Genomic DNA, 15,160 nt, shown 5'->3' with positions numbered 1-15,160 from the left:
CCCGAGAAGACGACGAGAACATTGTCACACCTTGTGCTTCTGGTTTCTAAGTTGGATGTCTCATCAAGGCGCGGGTACGGACCAAGTCGCTGCTGCAGGTTGAAGCTGGGAACTTGTGGGAAGCATCTGGTTCTGTCGTGCAGAAGTCAGACGTGGGGTGGAGAGAGCAAGGAGGGGCCGATGAGGGATCCTGCCATTTGAGGGCTGCAATTGGACGGGTGGCCTGGTAAACTTGCTCAAACACACGCAGGATGCGTGAGGCAGAGCTAGGCAGGAAGCGATAGTATTTTCTTGGCGGCAGGAACAAGCTCTTTTTTTTTTCTTTTTTTTTTTTTTTTTTTTTTCGCGTGTCGTCTTATTCTCTCTCCTTCTTACCGACCTAGGTAGGTAGATACCGATACCCAGGTAGGTGCCTAGGTACCTTGGCAATGTACATCCCGCCTTCCGCATGCGCTTGCATGCCTTCTTCCTCGACCAAGTACTCCGTACTGTTGTACGTATGTATGTGCGCTGTCTTAAACATTGGTAGGCACGCAGTACGACACCACCGCTGGTTTGAGAGAATAAGAGAACATTTGCTACACAAAAGCCCATGGTAGATCAAAGTATGATAATGGCGGACCCACTCTAATGTGCAGTAGCCTGGATTTACCTTCCATTGCGTGTCCCCCCCCCCCCCCCCCAGGATCGCTAGTCCTGGATGCGTGCATTGGCTAATAATACCTACGTTAGAGATCTCGTCGAGCGGAGTTCCTAGTCTGATATTAGCCATCGACACATCCACGCCTATGCATATATCTAAGCCTGCACTGGCCATCTCCACCACTTACATACAACAGAAAGAAGGAACAGAGAGCCAAGAAAAACAGAAGGGCTGCAGAATCTTATATCGCTTACTTTCTTGGACCCTTGCTTGCCTTTCGGGAAGGTCCCTGTCCCCGTGTCTCCTCACTCCTTCCCATGGAAATCTAGCGCAAAGTGGGTCCTCGTGGCTTTCTATCCATCGCAGCAACGAGGAAAGAACGTCTCTCCCGCTACCCTGGGAGCTTAGCTTAATTTTCCGAAAAGGGTCTGCCTACTTACTTGGGCACGTACCTATATAACTCTTCTTCCCGACTCAAGAACTTTGTTTCCTTCTTCCTTCTCCAGCTTCGCCCCCTGATCGACAACAACAAACGGCCCGCTCCCTGCTATCTCGGACGTCATCGCCAATCCCTGTTCCAAGAAGCCCGTCTCGAATACCCCGGTATCACGGCATCTAAACATATCCCTCTTATCTTTCGAGTTCGGCAATCTGTTTACCCAACGATGGATCACGGCGGCATGACGATGGCCACTACCACGGCCCCCATGGCTGCCACCGGCACCATGAACATGCCCGCGGTCACCAGCAGCAAGCCTGCCATGTCCATGGGAGGAATGGGAGGCGGCGGTTGCAAGATCTCTGTAAGTATTCGACGCCTAATACGAAGTCGAAACGGGTGCTTTAAGCGTCTTTCAATGTAAACCGCAACATCATTAACTAACGCCTTCTCCTTAGATGCTTTGGAACTACAACACCATCGGATCGTAAGCAACATCGGCACACGCTCGGCATGGACTATGCACTAACAAGCTTGCCTTTAGCTGCTTCATCAGCAGCTCCTGGAAGATCACCTCCAACGGCATGTTCGCCGGCTCCCTCATTGGCGTCATCCTCCTCGTGATACTCCTCGAATTCCTCCGCCGCGCCGTCAAGGAGTACGACCGATACCTCATCCGCACCCACAAGGCCCGCTACGCCGATGCCGGCGCCGCCTCCCCAAGATCTGTCAGCGCCGACGACCACGGCAAGGGTCCCTCAACCTCCGCTGCCGCCGTCAGCTCCACCGTCGTCCCGCGCTTCCGCCCCACTGTCCTCCAGCAGGCCGTACGCGCCCTCCTTCACGTCTGCCAGTTCGCCGTCGCCTATTTTGTCATGCTGTAAGTCTTCGTCTGCTGGTTCGCGTGCCACCGCCTATGAGACAGTACTGACTCTGTCGGTCCATAGGCTCGCCATGTACTACAATGGTTACATGATCATCTGCATCTTCATCGGCTCTTACATCGGTGCCTTCATCTTCCAATGGGAGACCCTTTTCGATGAGCCCACTTCTGCCGCCAGGGAGGCCACCGTCTGCTGCGGTTGAATAATGGGGTCCAGCACCAATCGGATTTTCTCGACACCAGAGTAAAACGTCGAGGAGGAGGCACAGTGTTATGTGCCTTGCGACAGCTGGTTGTCTTGATGCCCTTTCCGATAATCCGTGGTTATTAATGAGAAGAACGTTTTGAAAAATATTTTTGCATAAAGTGACTCTCGCTCTATTCTGCCTGTAGTGCAGGGTTGCTTATGACCCCGACCTCTGCAACTTTGTGCTACTCTTTCAAAGCCAGAAATGGAGAAGATGATCATTTCATAGCACACAAATATCTCATCGATCTTCTTGGCCGTCGATCTCACATCAGCTGGCCTGTATTCCTTCCGCGTGAATTGCTCGCTAGAGTGGTCACTATTCATCATCCGGTCGACAACAGCTTTTGTCTTCATCAGTTAGTTTTTTTTCTTTTTCTTTTTTTTCGTTTTTTCTTTCTTTTTTTTTCAAATTATGCAAATTCCCTCAGACTCGGGAAGCCGGTCTTGGTACATAGTTCAAAACATACCAATCAGATAATCTGATCTCCTCCGTGGAACACCCCTTGAAAACTGCCGAGGTACAGATATGATGATGAGCTTCTATAAAACCATCAGAGTTGGACCTGTTCTCAACAGCTTCCCAATTTCTACAGATAGATGTAGAGGCTGGAAACACAGCCGGATAGGTAACCTTATCTTTCACAAGGTATTATTAGTCCATGATACCCTTCCGTCAAGACTTGTTTTTACTACGACAATGGCCCCTCACTTTGAGACGGTTCTTTCGACCCAAACATCCCGCGTGGAGAGGTCGAAAAAGGCGACTTTGACAAACTTCCAAACATTGCTCCCCCCTCCCCTCGGCGGTACCATCATACAAGCCTGACGGACCACCTCCACCGAAACTTGTCTTGTTTGCACCGCTCGATTACATAGGAGCGAATAACTCACTTATGCCTTTTGGCGGCATTGCCGTGCTTCCAGATGTCGCTCCTCCAAACAGACCCCCAGTGGAACGTTTTGACGAGCCCGACGAGCCAGGTTCACCGAAAAGTGTTTTGTCTGAAAAGTTAGGTGTCGAAGTAGCGAATAGGCCTTTTGACGGCGGTGCCGTACTTCCAAACAGTCTGATACCGGACGGGGCTTTCGGAGCAGCCGGCTTGGCGGTTTGGGCTCCTGGACTCGATCCCTTCGCGGCTGACGTTTTTTGTAGCTCTCTGGACGGTAAAGAGGGGGATTCAGCAACAGCAGTGTTGTTGGCGCGCTTGCTGGCTGGCTTCGACGTGGAGCTCTTTGTGGAGGCTTCGGATCTACCGTCAATCGAGTCTGAAAGATCAGACGAACCTTGCGAGTCGCGTTAGAGTCGGATCAAGCTAGGAAACACGGAATCCTGGTGACTCACCGGGAGTCTTGGACCCTGCAGATGTCGGAGTGCGATGCCGAGACGGCGGCGGTGTTACTCGCGCGGAAAGAGAACCTGATGACTGCTCAGCACGGCTCGAACCGTTGTCAATATATGGATGATTATGTTATCAAACTCACCGACCGCTGTCTCCTTCGGCTTGTATCGACGGCACTGCTGAAGGCCCTGCTTGAGGAGCTTGATTTCCTCTCGGAGCTGGGACCGGTAGTTTTGGACCTCCTCGGACTCGGCAGCGAGCTCCATCAGCTTTTCGTCGTCCATTCTATTCACGAGTTTCGGTGAGAAGATAGCGGGCAGATCCTGGATCAGACAGCTCTCTATGACGAGGTTGATGAGGTTGTCCGTAAACGTCCGCAGTGCCATCTGGAAGGGCCGGGTCAGCCTGTTCGTTCATTTGTCTTGGGGGATATCAACCCCCGACTTACATTGTAGAAGGCTTGCATCGTGTATACGATGCGCCCAATCCCAAACTCCTTGTTGCCGTCGGATGAGTCACTATCACTACTCTCGTCGCACTCATCGATAATCTTTTGCATGGCTTCATGGAAGTCGGCGTCGAGAGGCAACGCGTAACCCTCTTTGAACGGCCTCAGAATCTCATCCAGCTTGGCCGAGAGCACCTGTTCCTTCTCGTCAAAGAACTGATCCACGGACGTGGACAGGATGGCGCGTGTGGTACTGGTTGATCTGGACGGTCCGATGATGTGCTCGAAGGCTTCGTCCACAAAATCCTTGACAACGTCCGTCACCTTGATAAGATGCACACTGGCAAGCCCCTGCCAGGGCTTTGACTGATTCTGGAAAAGCTGGACCACGATTTCCATGTTGGCGTATCCCGGGAACTCTGTACCCTGATTCGCGGCCGCCTGGCCCTCTAGCTGCTTGGACAGCTTTCTCCAGGTGATTTCGTTAGGGTGCTTGATGTCCCTGTTATACTTTGCCAGAAGGTCTGAGAGATATTCAGGTGCCTCGTAGTTTTTAGCCAACCCGTCATGACTGTCGACGACCTTCTGGGCCGCCCCATAGTCGAGCAAGACATGTCTGATGGCCCGGTTGAAGTTTCGGAGCCTGGAACGAAGTTTCCGCTCCGTTCCGTTGAAGCCGCCAAAGAAAGGGTCGTTGTAATGTCCCCGGATGCCGTCGTGGACCAATCTCTGGAAGTTGCCGGCGATGTCGATGAGGTAAGCTCTCATGTCTTCGGTTGTACATCTCGGTGTCCCCAACTTCTCCAGCTCCCCCTCCCGCTCGGACAGATTGGCCTTGATTTCTTCCAGGACTGCTGGTAGGCTTCCCTTGATATGATCGTGGAGAATGTGACTCAGCTTCGTCCGCAGAGCAGCGACCCCGCGGTTTGCTGCGGGGATCGAGGCCCAGGCGCTCGATTTGAAGAACTCTTCTTCGACCGTATCGCGAGGGCCCGTGTTCTTCTCATAGTCCGCCCGGTTGCGCAGTACATGCCAACCGAGCCTCAGGTTGTTGGCGCTGTCCCGTCCTTGAACAACCTGCAGGTACTCTTTCTCATCTGAAGAGCCAGGGGGAAGAAGGTCTGGCTTGGTTACGATACCAAGAGTCCGCGTCTTGGTGGGGCCGTGCTTCTCGGCCTCTCGCATTACAACTTGGTTAGCTAGCTGGTTGTTGGCGGAGATGACGGTAAGAATGATGCTGTTGGGTTTCTTCATGTAGTTTTCTACAAGATTCCTGACAAGCTTCATCCCCCCAGTGGATTGATTTGCTGTTTCGGTGTGGAAAATTCCCGGGAGGTCGACTAGGGTAAGGGGGTACACGTCGGGGCTTTCGATCTCCAAGCGCAAGACGCTCTTGGAGAAACCGCGGCCTGTCTCGGGTATATCCATTGCCTCTCTTGCCTCATTGATGATCTTGCCGATGTCGTCGTGGCTGAAGTCCGGAACCTGCAACGAAACGTCCGGCTTGGATTTGTGCGCGAAATGAACGGTTGCCGTCACACAACGACGGCTGCTCGGGCGGAGGACTAGCTCGGTTAGGAAGCGGGTGCAGAGCCCCCCCTGGACTGGGAAGCGGACATGGGAGATGGCTTCTAGCACAGACGACTTTCCGGATGACTGGTCTCCAACGACGATAATCTGGGGCAGGTTCACGATTCTGCCTACGCCCAGGGAAGACAGTTTGTCGGCGGCGTCAAAGAGAGTCCTGGTCTCAGCACTATTCAGCTGGTCAAGAGCTGCAGAGTCAATAGTGATTTTCGCCATGCTGATTTTCGAGTGTAAGAACGTGGTGCTATTGTATGAAAAATCTATGAAGAATGCATGAGCGTGGCCGGGAATTTATGTTCGTTGCTCTTTAAAGCCCAGAGCTGTAAATTTACACTTCACAGCGGAGGACACATCTTCTCATTGGCGAATTTGAATGTTCTGTTGGTTGTTGGAACGAGCTGCGCAGCCTGAGAAGTCACCTTAGCCTGAGACAGCTGAAATGCAGGAGTTCCAACACCCGTCACAATAGCCGCGGTGATAAGGGCAGTCTGATGGGTGGGATGTATACAGAACGCGACAGGCTTGGCCACTCAGAGAATCCCTAGTCGCTCTGATTAATTCACAGAGGGGGGGCTATTCACGAGATTCCATGACTGTGTTCTAATATCTGGAAACCTTCCAATGTGGTGTAGAGTATCGGGCATGATGCTTATACTGTGTTTATCCGACTGTGTTAGAGTAAAAATCAATATGTACCTTTGTGACTTTGATAGGGATCGCCTAACAAACAAGTTCCACAGCGGAAATAATATCTATATCTTTGTGCTCAAGAGCCACCTTGTTCTAGCTTCTCTTCCGACTTCTGAAGCGGGATGCGTCTTGTGTATCATGGTGGCATGTTTTGATTGGCTTGTTGGTGCGGTCGTCAGGACTCCTGATGAAACTGCCAGGGTCGGTTCAGAAGGGTAGCAGTACAGGCGAACACGGCGAGTGCAAAGTCTTGAAGTCTTGCAGTCTAATAATAGTTGATGCCAGTCCTGCCGGGTGTTGGTTGTGCTGTTGAGAACCACGGGGACAATCGAATCGGGATTCAATGTTTCATTTCTAATCCCGGCAAGGCGGATTTGCTGTTTCTCTATCCGTTTACGGTTATAAAGCGCCGGGTCTCTCACAAGGCTTGCCCGATTGGGGAGTAGTAGGTGTCCGGCACATCGGCCGGCGGCAAAGTCTTCTGCAAGACAGAAGCCCAAGACTATTGGTTTTCCCCTGAAGAGCCATGTCGACTTCTCAAGATGCAACGCACGACAGGGGATATCTTCCCAAATGGAATGCGCCTGTTGGAATGCCAAAAATGGCAAATTAGCAGAGCCTGCTAGCCGCCATGTGTGCATTCAGGTATCCAGAGCGTTCTGATCAACCAGACGGGAGGAAGGCCTCGGTGGCCCGTGATGCAGCCGTTAATGTTCGGCAGCGGCACAGCGGCGGCATTCGTAACACGGAGGTGCTCTTGGCTGTTGAGACAGTTTGAACACCCGTGTACAGTGGAATCGGCCAATTGAAAGTTGTTAGAGCATATCCGGTCTGTAGCGCTTCCGACTTGAGAGGTAACTCGAATATTAGCACACACTCTTGGGCTAGAATCGTCACTGAAAAGTACGTAGGAACTCGGGCATTGCGGATGTTAACTCGTTCGGCCTGAATGGGACAATTGCCAAGGAGCGGTACTCCGGTACATTACTAGGTTCGGCCAAAGATGTGGCTCGTTGAACGTTGACGGAAAACGTGTGATCCGGCTCAAGCTTGCTGTACTAAATTGTGCTGCATCATCATTCGTTCTAACACAACGGACTGTAGGGAGCCAGTAGACCATCCTTTAGTTAATTTAGTTTGGTATATGGTACACCGCTGAGTTCCAAGGCTTCAGGAATGACGTATCTTTGCCACTCTTGGGATTAAAGGTTGATATAAACGATATCCCTAAGTTTTGGCGACTACCGTAAGATCAGGATTGAGACTAAGGCCACTTGTCGGAGTTGTAATTAAGGTGCGAGCAATTGACCTCTGAATGCTCAACACCTGTGTCACCTGCTTCGAGATCCAGATCCACGTTCTTCTTGCGAACAGTTTCGATCTTGCACTATGAACTCACGTGCGTATACATGCCGAGTCTTCCCTCGTACACCACCGGGTATTTTCGGAGGCCTAGCCCGAATCGAACAAATCAGCACTGTTACTTGATATTACCTACTCAGTATCCAACTCCCAATGCATAAGCACTAGTTTTAGGCGACATCACTACAAATACAAACGTGGAGAGATCCGCGCTGGTAGACCACCTACCCCATGCACGCTGCTTGCTCTCGCTATAATGCCAATATCTTATCTTATGTCTTTGCTGTTTGGACATAGTCCTGGAACCGGTGCAGAAATTTCAGCATCGGCTTCTTCCGATACTCGGTTAGTTCCCGAAAAGGACACCTCTGATACTTTGACGCTTCCGGATGGTCGAAAACTTGGCTTTGCACAGTTCGGATTACCAACAGGTAAACCCATATTCTACTGTCATGGCCTCCCAGGCTCCCGCGTTGAGGCTGGGCATCTTCACGAAGCAGCCTTGGACGTAGGCGCACGCATCATTGCGACAGACCGACCAGGTATGGGTTTGAGCACATTTCAACCTCAGAGAAAGCTTGTCGATCATCCAAAGGATCTGGAACACCTTGCCGCTCACCTTGAGTTGCAAGAATACGGCGTGTTGGTACGCAACATGTCTTCTTTACATCACTGGTAGCTCGTTGCTCATACCTCTACTCAATAGGGTGTATCAGGTGGTGGACCGTATGCGCTTGCATGCGCGGCATCGATGCCTGACAAAAACCTCAAATGTGTATCCATTGTATGTGGCATTGGCCCGCCAGATATCGGCATGGCCGGAGCGGGCTGGTTCCACTGGCTTGGATTCACATACGGGTGGCGGTACACTCCTCGCCTTGCCGGGTGGTTTTTCCACCGGCAAGGCCGCTTTCATCTGTCGGATGAAAAGAGGCTCGCAATGCAACTGGAGGAAGCGGAGAAGAACAAGGCAGCTTTCCCGAAGCAAGAGCTCGGGATCTGGACAGACAGTGAGATCGTGGGACGCATCGTCATGACGAGTCGACAGTACTACGCTCAGGGGATCGATGGCGTGAGTTATGACGGCTACCTGGTCGGTACGGAGTTTGGTTTCGACATAGAAGATATTCGTTCTGATCTGCCAGTGCAGCTGTGGTATGGCAAAGGCGACACATTTGTTCCTTTGAACCATGGAAAACAGATCACTAAACGGCTAGGGAACAGCGCCCATCTTAGGGTCGAGGATGATACACATGCGAGTATCTTCTTCAGGTGGAGGAAAGAAATTTTGGCGGACCTAGTAAGATGTATATAAGATTAGCGCCACGGGATTTATATGATTTAGACTAGTTAATTATCGTCGCTTTAAATAGAACCTCACTTTGTCTCTCGTTAATCATATTAGGTCTACAATTCTTTGGAAGAAGTGTTCACCAAATCTCGAGAGTATGACGGTTCTGCATATTGGTCAAAAGTTGTTTTACTGCGACTATCCCCTAGTTACAGCTGAAAAATGAAATTGTCCACTCAATGCGCAACCAGTTTCAGCAACGGAGAAGATATGCTTGTATACAAGTCCGCCTAATCTCTGGAGAACTGGGTACAGCGACAAGATGCTCTCGTCTGGGGTATCTGACTGTATGATATACCGGTTTCGTGTTCAACAGTTCCTCGCATAGCATTCACTTGAAACTGAGTATGACACTTAGGCATTAAGTAGGTTGCTGGCTCATATCAATCTCGTCCTGCTGCCGCGTCTGCCCTCCCTGGCCCCCCGCCCCTCAAGGACATCGCGGAGAACCTGACGGACCTCAAGATTGGGTACTCTTTTCTGGACCACGAGGTCGATACGTCGTGGTCGCGCCCAGCAAGCACATACCTCGAAGAGAAGGCGGCCGACCGGGAGACCCCATTTGGGTGCTTCTGCGTCGATGGAGTCCCGAACAGTGTCGCGATCACGAAATACCAAAAGGTCACCAACGCGTTCCTCCAAGCCCTCTTGCCAGCGGTACATGCGACATGCGGACAGCCAGCCTGAGGACTAGAGATCATCTCCCTCCGCGTCGAGAATACACCTTGCGGCGGGCCTCGCAACGTGTTCGTGAGGGATGGGCTTGTCACGATCTTCGCCATCTACCATAAGGGATATCAGAAGACGCGATTTCTCTCGTTATCCCTCAGCACCATCGTCATCCGGTATCCCTCGATTGTCCGGTCATTCATCAACGCTTTCTCTGCCCTCAACTACAGAGTTCTCTTATGTAGAGGGCCATCTTACATAGTCTTGCTGCACCAGGCTCGGAGATTCTTATTGGTCGAGGATGAATGACCATGTTGTGCGATCAGAATCTAGCCCATATGGCTGATAACAAGGCGCAGCCATGCATCCCGCATGTCCATCTTCGCTTGGGCGCTCACATCGGTATCAGTAACTACGCCAGCTTCTCCCTCACGAGGCACAACAGCTGTCAGCCCCAAGCCAAGGCTCTACCAGAGTCTCCCTACATTGATGTTTTTTCCTGTCGGCGCATCGTTGCCAATCGTTCTTCGGCCCTAAGTGACACATGAAGCCTATCAGCGAGGCCTGTACCCTGGCTGGATGTCACTCTTCATGCTGGAGCAGAGCCTCTAGGCCACCAAAGGGAGGAATCATATAGCTTGTGTTTGGCCTTTGAATCTAGAATCAGACCAGTGCATCGGTCCATCAACGACTGGCTTTTATACTCAACGGCAGATGTACTTGACGAGTTTCGAAATACCATCGACAAAGAGGACGTATTCTTGAAATGCCTTATTCGGTACGCGGAACTTGCCCGGTGACACTTTTAAGTTTCCATCGTTGGCATCTTCTCATTGAATTATTACTCATATCTGCGCTGAAATGGTCACCCGTCCTCAATACCAAAGAGAGCGTTCATATGGCCCGTTTGGGCGAGTTGGATAATATATTGCATTCAAAGCGTCAAAAATACGCGGCCTCAACGGGCCTGGGGGACACTGAGAATGAAAACAGTCCAACTTTCTGGGAGGCTTCACTTCTCCATCTAAGCTGCGCCTATCACTTTGTCCCTTTCATTGACTAGGATTTGCGAAACCTTGCCTGGGCACAAGAAACACGGATTCGAGTAGAGCTCTTGGGCGATGTCTGTCTTTCTGGCCCTGACAGGCTTTTGTCACAGACTCACGATTTTGAGTTGTGTCTCGACGTGTTTGTCAAGCTGGGCGTAGATCTTAACAGCGAGTGTACGGGAACGTGGTCTCTTGCCCCTTGGCTGACTTTTATTTCCAACGAGTTGGCGTATGACATTGGCCTGAAGATGCCACATAATCACCCAACCGGATGCGATCGGAAATTCAGCTGTGGTATGATACAGTTATTAGAACTCGATGCAGATCCGAGAATACATCTTGTGTGGCGAGCAGGAAACAGACTTGGTTTCGAGGTCATTCGGACTACTGAATAGTTTTATTTATCCTCATTGACTTTGGTTGAACAATTACGACCGATGCATTTTAATTAACAAGCAGTTTATGCACAGCCGCTCATCCGGCCGGGCCGAGCGAGGGTTGCTGGGGTTGAAATAGCATTGTCAAGGAGATTGCCGTCGGAGAACGTACCACCTCCCATCAAATGAGTAATGCGCTTTTGAGTAGCCAAAAATTCCCTACGACGAGATTAATGCAATCAAGTCTAACCTATCACCGTTTAGTCTGGGCCGTTTTGTAGACCACTTTAAATTCTTCCATGCGAAGCTTAAGAGATTGTTGTTTCTAAACAAAAAGTGTGCTTACAGCTAGTTAGCTTATTAATTACGAAATGCTTATTAGAAGGAATCAATATAGGAGTGTCTGGAATAAGTTCAGGTCGCTAGTACCGTATCCTCTCAGTAGATTCGTACACGGCACAGACCACCCACTAGGCCTATTTCAAAGGCGGTCAGCCAGCCTAGCCACCCACCCACCCACCTAACCCTAACCCTTGCCACCAAACTCGCTGCTGACGTTGACTAACCCCTGCGTTTGCCCTGAGAGGATACGGTAGGTTCATAGGGCAAGACCCATTACTCCACTTGACAGGGGGCTTTCGATTATCCAGGCGACGGCTTGAACAGCCCATGCTGTTTGATTAACTTACGCATACTACTAATAAAAATCGCCTGATTAAGACAAATTTCTCGCGTAGTATTTCTTGCCTGTGTACATATAACACACTGTTTGTCCACTATTCGCCACAGATGTGAACAGTGAGGGTGTTCATGGTGACCATCAGTCAACCAAGTTGACATTTCCAGAAACCGGAACAATGCAGTTAGCTTACGTCAGCCATGTCTTTTTCCTTCTTGCTCTGGCCTACCTTTCTACCAACGCCCAGGCTAGGATCACCATTGGCTATCGCACGGCTTCCAGAGTAAGTCATTTCCTTCACTATTCCACCTTCAGAGCGTTGCTAAGTACATCGGATGCCTCTAGGAGGAAGCTGTGCGAATCAACGCCAAAAATACACCTGTCAGAAACACAGCCTATGACAATAAACCTGGCAGCCAGATTGGGAATGGTATCTACTTAGGTAGGAGCTGTGTATGAATTCTCTCTTCTGCAGTCTAACCAAAATATAGGTTCCACGCCTGCTGGATGGCTCGGATCTCCGATCAAAAGGAACTGGTATTGCGTATTCCAAGCAGATGAAGCTCTTTTTATGGCGGCCCCCAAGTTGTGGATTCCGAAGTCCTATAAGAGAAACAGCTTCCTGAGAAGCTCGAAATCTGTACAACTCTGGAATCATGGGGAGATGGCGATTGCCAAGTACGTTCGTAAATCCAACTTGAATGCTGATAAGACGCTGCGCTTCTCCTACATCGAGGCGCATGGGACTCAGTTACAAATGGTCATTCCAACTAAGATGGCGAATGCAAACTCGTTGGGCTTTTTCGCCAAGTGTTTTGCGACCAAGTCAGAATTGCTTAGCTACGAAAGCAAGCCCGTAAACTGGTGGTCTTTGGTTATCAAGGGCGACCCTGGACCTCCTGAACGTCCTGGACGTCCTGGGTAGTGCGCGCTCAAGGGCATAATACTGGACGATGGTGAAAGCTCAAGAAAAGTTGCTCTCAGTAGACTATAGAAGGAAGTCACTCATAACATGGGCTGAGGCTATTCTGAATCCGAGCTATGTGCACTCGGTTACAAGCCCGTTGGGAGTGAAAGGGCATCCACCTACATCACATGACATAGTTCTCGGTAATGAAGTTTCAGCACCATCATTCACCATTTCTTCTCAGTGCTGCAGTTTCTCGTTAGGATACGCAGCAAGCCATCGCAGGGCCCTCCCGTCAAGTGATAAGCGACTTATCGCCAGTAGCTAAAACTAATACTACTAGAAACGGCACGAGAATGCACGATCGTATTAGCTAGAGCCTAGAAGCTTGGGACCGGTGCTCACTCCTGACCCAGAGTGCAGTGTTGACCATCGAAAATTCTATTTTCCCAAGTACATTTGGATTGAGATCTGTCTTCTTTGTTACGTTCGATTATTTTTCTTCCACTTGCAACCTGATATCTCCTAAATCTTTATTTGATGAGAGATATGTCTTCTTGTACAGTCTTGTTGGTCTCTTTTATTTAATTCATTGAAGTCTTCATACTGTCTACGCAAGAACAATCCTAGGTTAATCCCGAATCTCATGCCAAATGGATTGTCGGAACTAAACAGGTCAATCAGTATCGGCCATATCGTCTCCTGTGACGGACTCGGAATGTCATTGGATGATACAAAATCTCGTCTTTGACGGTCGTCAACGTGCAAAACATTGAAAACAACGGTGACCACGATCTGCTGTTACAGCGCGTACGCAAAATCCACAGAACAAACCCCGCTCTCTACGTGAAAACGATGCCGCCGTCCACAAGCTGCGTCTGGCCGGTGACGTGGTCGCTGTCCGGCCCCGCCAGGAAGCTCACGAGCTTGGCCACGTCCTCGGGCACGCTCGTCCGCTTCTGGGCGATGAGGTCGCGCGACTTCTTAAAGGTCTCGCCCTTCTTGGCGCCCGTCCGCTCGCCCATCTTCTCGTCGATGAGGTCCCACATGGCGGTGCCGACGATGCCGGGGGCGTAGGCGTTGACGGTGATGTTGTGATCGGCGTACTCCATGGCGCTGGCCTGGGTCAGGCCGCGGACGGCCCACTTGGAGGCCGAGTAGTGCGAGAGCAGGGCGAAGGGCCGGAAGCCGACGATGGAGGAGCACTGGAGACGTTAAAGGTCATTTTCGAACGATGACTAGATGGAGTGATGAACGGGTGAATGAAAACATGTAAGATTGAGAGCTTACGCCGATGATCTTCCCTGGATGGTCGGGGCTGCAGTTGCCCTGCTCAATCATCTGCTTTGCGGCGGTCTGGTAGCAGTGCTGGACGCCAAAGACGTTGACGCGAAATATGTTCTCGAAGTCGTCCTCGGTGATTTCCAAGAGGGGTTTAACCTGGGCGATGCCGGCGTTGGCGATCCTGTCTGGGTTTCAGCTTCGTGCTTCTCCCATCACCCGCCCTACGTTTCTGCTGGGGAGGACCAACATGGTGTTCAAGGGGCCAAGCTCGTCGACGGCCTTCCGGACCATGCCGCGGACCTCGCCGAGGCTCCTGACGTCGGCGGTGGCGACGACGGACCGGCGGCCGAGACGGCGGATCTCGTCGGCGACGGCGTGGGAGGCGGCCTCGTTGGCGGCGACGTCGTTGATGCAGACGTCGTAGCCGTCGTGTGCGATGCGGAGGGCGATGGCGCGGCCGATTCCCCGAGCGGAGCCGGTCACGATGGCGACGCGGCTGGAACGAGGTCAGTGACGGATTTGTGCAACCTCCCCAACGACGACGGATGAGCAGCTCAATGACATGCTTGATGAGTAGTGTCTGTGTGTCACAGCAAAGGCGGGCAAGTTGACAGACCTAGCTTGCGCCGCAGCTCTGGTTGCTCCTGTAACCGCGTTCATTTCTGCCTCTGGGCTTCAAGTGGTCCTTGGGCCGGATAGACGAGAAGGGATTAAGAACCGTACAACTGCGGCCATCGTCCCTCGTCTCCTTATGAGCAACAACAAGCCCCGGACAGACCACGGGTTACACCCCGCATTGCACTGACTGATCATCATGCGGATCCATTGGTAACGCGGGGAAACCCCAAGAGTCCCTACGTCCGGCCAAAAACTCCAAGCCGCAGACAGACACACACAAACACACCATCGTCATGCATACAGAGCTATCCGTCCATAGGTGGTGCATGGGAGGTGGGAGGACACGGTGCGGTTTAGTATCGGACACGTATTTCGACACTGCCCCATCAAGAAGCGGAGCAGAGAGCTTGGAGCTCGGAATTGCTTCGCCGAGGGGCATTCCAGCGTTTGGAATACCGTACTCGTGCTTGGAAAAGGATCTCCGAGCCGGCGCGCCACCGATTTGTCATGCACTCCACGTTTCTCACATTTCTGCCCTGGCGGGGCGACCACTCGAACCCCTGAAGGTCCAAGTGGTGACTTCA

General features: G+C 51.3%; 6 protein-coding genes across 6 annotated transcripts; 3 read left to right on the top strand and 3 right to left on the bottom strand.

The window, feature by feature from the left end:
- Positions 1-1,350: 1,350 nt before the first annotated feature.
- Positions 1,351-2,168, top strand: LY79DRAFT_512238 (ctr copper transporter; the record flags this gene model as incomplete). The annotated part of the gene is made up of 4 exons (XM_060554349.1): positions 1,351-1,446; positions 1,541-1,569; positions 1,627-1,962; positions 2,030-2,168. 4 exons carry the CDS (start codon positions 1,351-1,353, stop codon positions 2,166-2,168), a joined length of 600 nt encoding a protein of 199 aa, XP_060415816.1.
- A 1,020-nt stretch (positions 2,169-3,188) lies between these two features.
- On the bottom strand, positions 3,189-6,176 carry LY79DRAFT_135846 (P-loop containing nucleoside triphosphate hydrolase protein). The gene is made up of 4 exons (XM_060550902.1): positions 4,004-6,176; positions 3,702-3,941; positions 3,558-3,632; positions 3,189-3,499 (listed from the first exon to the last, which is right to left on the bottom strand). Exons 1-3 carry the CDS (start codon positions 5,804-5,806, stop codon positions 3,612-3,614), a joined length of 2,064 nt encoding a protein of 687 aa, XP_060415815.1. The 5' UTR covers positions 5,807-6,176; the 3' UTR covers positions 3,189-3,499; positions 3,558-3,611.
- A 40-nt stretch (positions 6,177-6,216) lies between these two features.
- Positions 6,217-7,108, bottom strand: LY79DRAFT_135814 (uncharacterized protein). The gene has a single exon (XM_060550901.1). It carries the CDS (start codon positions 6,919-6,921, stop codon positions 6,343-6,345), a length of 579 nt encoding a protein of 192 aa, XP_060415814.1. The 5' UTR covers positions 6,922-7,108; the 3' UTR covers positions 6,217-6,342.
- Positions 7,109-7,836: 728 nt separating this feature from the next.
- LY79DRAFT_549339 (alpha/beta hydrolase) lies at positions 7,837-9,118 on the top strand. Its single transcript, XM_060557466.1, has 2 exons — positions 7,837-8,288; positions 8,349-9,118. The coding sequence occupies exons 1-2, from the start codon at positions 7,899-7,901 to the stop codon at positions 8,955-8,957; spliced, it is 999 nt and encodes a 332-aa protein (XP_060415813.1). The 5' UTR covers positions 7,837-7,898; the 3' UTR covers positions 8,958-9,118.
- Positions 9,119-11,801: 2,683 nt separating this feature from the next.
- On the top strand, positions 11,802-12,907 carry LY79DRAFT_549337 (uncharacterized protein). Its single transcript, XM_060557465.1, has 3 exons — positions 11,802-12,050; positions 12,113-12,209; positions 12,259-12,907. The coding sequence occupies exons 1-3, from the start codon at positions 11,946-11,948 to the stop codon at positions 12,690-12,692; spliced, it is 636 nt and encodes a 211-aa protein (XP_060415812.1). The 5' UTR covers positions 11,802-11,945; the 3' UTR covers positions 12,693-12,907.
- Positions 12,908-13,516: 609 nt separating this feature from the next.
- Positions 13,517-14,618, bottom strand: LY79DRAFT_512468 (acetoin reductase; the record flags this gene model as incomplete). Its single annotated transcript, XM_060554374.1, has 4 exons — positions 13,517-13,879; positions 13,965-14,139; positions 14,206-14,454; positions 14,575-14,618. 4 exons carry the CDS (start codon positions 14,616-14,618, stop codon positions 13,517-13,519), a joined length of 831 nt encoding a protein of 276 aa, XP_060415811.1.
- Between the last annotated feature and the right edge of the window lie 542 nt (positions 14,619-15,160).

The sequence above is a fragment of the Colletotrichum navitas genome, assembly GCF_030913465.1.
Source record: "Colletotrichum navitas strain CBS 125086 chromosome Unknown LY79scaffold_19, whole genome shotgun sequence".
NCBI lineage: Eukaryota > Fungi > Ascomycota > Sordariomycetes > Glomerellales > Glomerellaceae > Colletotrichum > Colletotrichum navitas.
The sequence above is the reverse complement of the archived record's forward strand: the minus strand, read 5'-3'. Positions and strand labels throughout refer to the sequence as shown.

Bases quoted from the DNA above. Each gene is read 5' to 3' on its own strand.
- LY79DRAFT_135846 (XM_060550902.1), bottom strand. From the start codon at position 5,806: ATGGCGAAAATCACTATTGACTCTGCAGCTCTTGACCAGCTGAATAGT. The intron at 3,942-4,003 runs GTAAGTCGGGGG...CGGCCCTTCCAG, and splicing joins CGATGCAAGCCTTCTACAAT to ATGGCACTGCGGACGTTTAC. The intron at 3,633-3,701 runs GTCGGTGAGTTT...AGCAGTCATCAG, and splicing joins ACAAGCCGAAGGAGACAGCG to GTTCTCTTTCCGCGCGAGTA.
- LY79DRAFT_135814 (XM_060550901.1), bottom strand. From the start codon at position 6,921: ATGCACACATGGCGGCTAGCAGGCTCTGCTAATTTGCCATTTTTGGCA.
- LY79DRAFT_549339 (XM_060557466.1), top strand. From the start codon at position 7,899: ATGCCAATATCTTATCTTATGTCTTTGCTGTTTGGACATAGTCCTGGA. The intron at 8,289-8,348 runs GTACGCAACATG...TCTACTCAATAG, and splicing joins TGCAAGAATACGGCGTGTTG to GGTGTATCAGGTGGTGGACC.
- LY79DRAFT_549337 (XM_060557465.1), top strand. From the start codon at position 11,946: ATGCAGTTAGCTTACGTCAGCCATGTCTTTTTCCTTCTTGCTCTGGCC. The intron at 12,051-12,112 runs GTAAGTCATTTC...GGATGCCTCTAG, and splicing joins GCTATCGCACGGCTTCCAGA to GAGGAAGCTGTGCGAATCAA. The intron at 12,210-12,258 runs GTAGGAGCTGTG...ACCAAAATATAG, and splicing joins TGGGAATGGTATCTACTTAG to GTTCCACGCCTGCTGGATGG.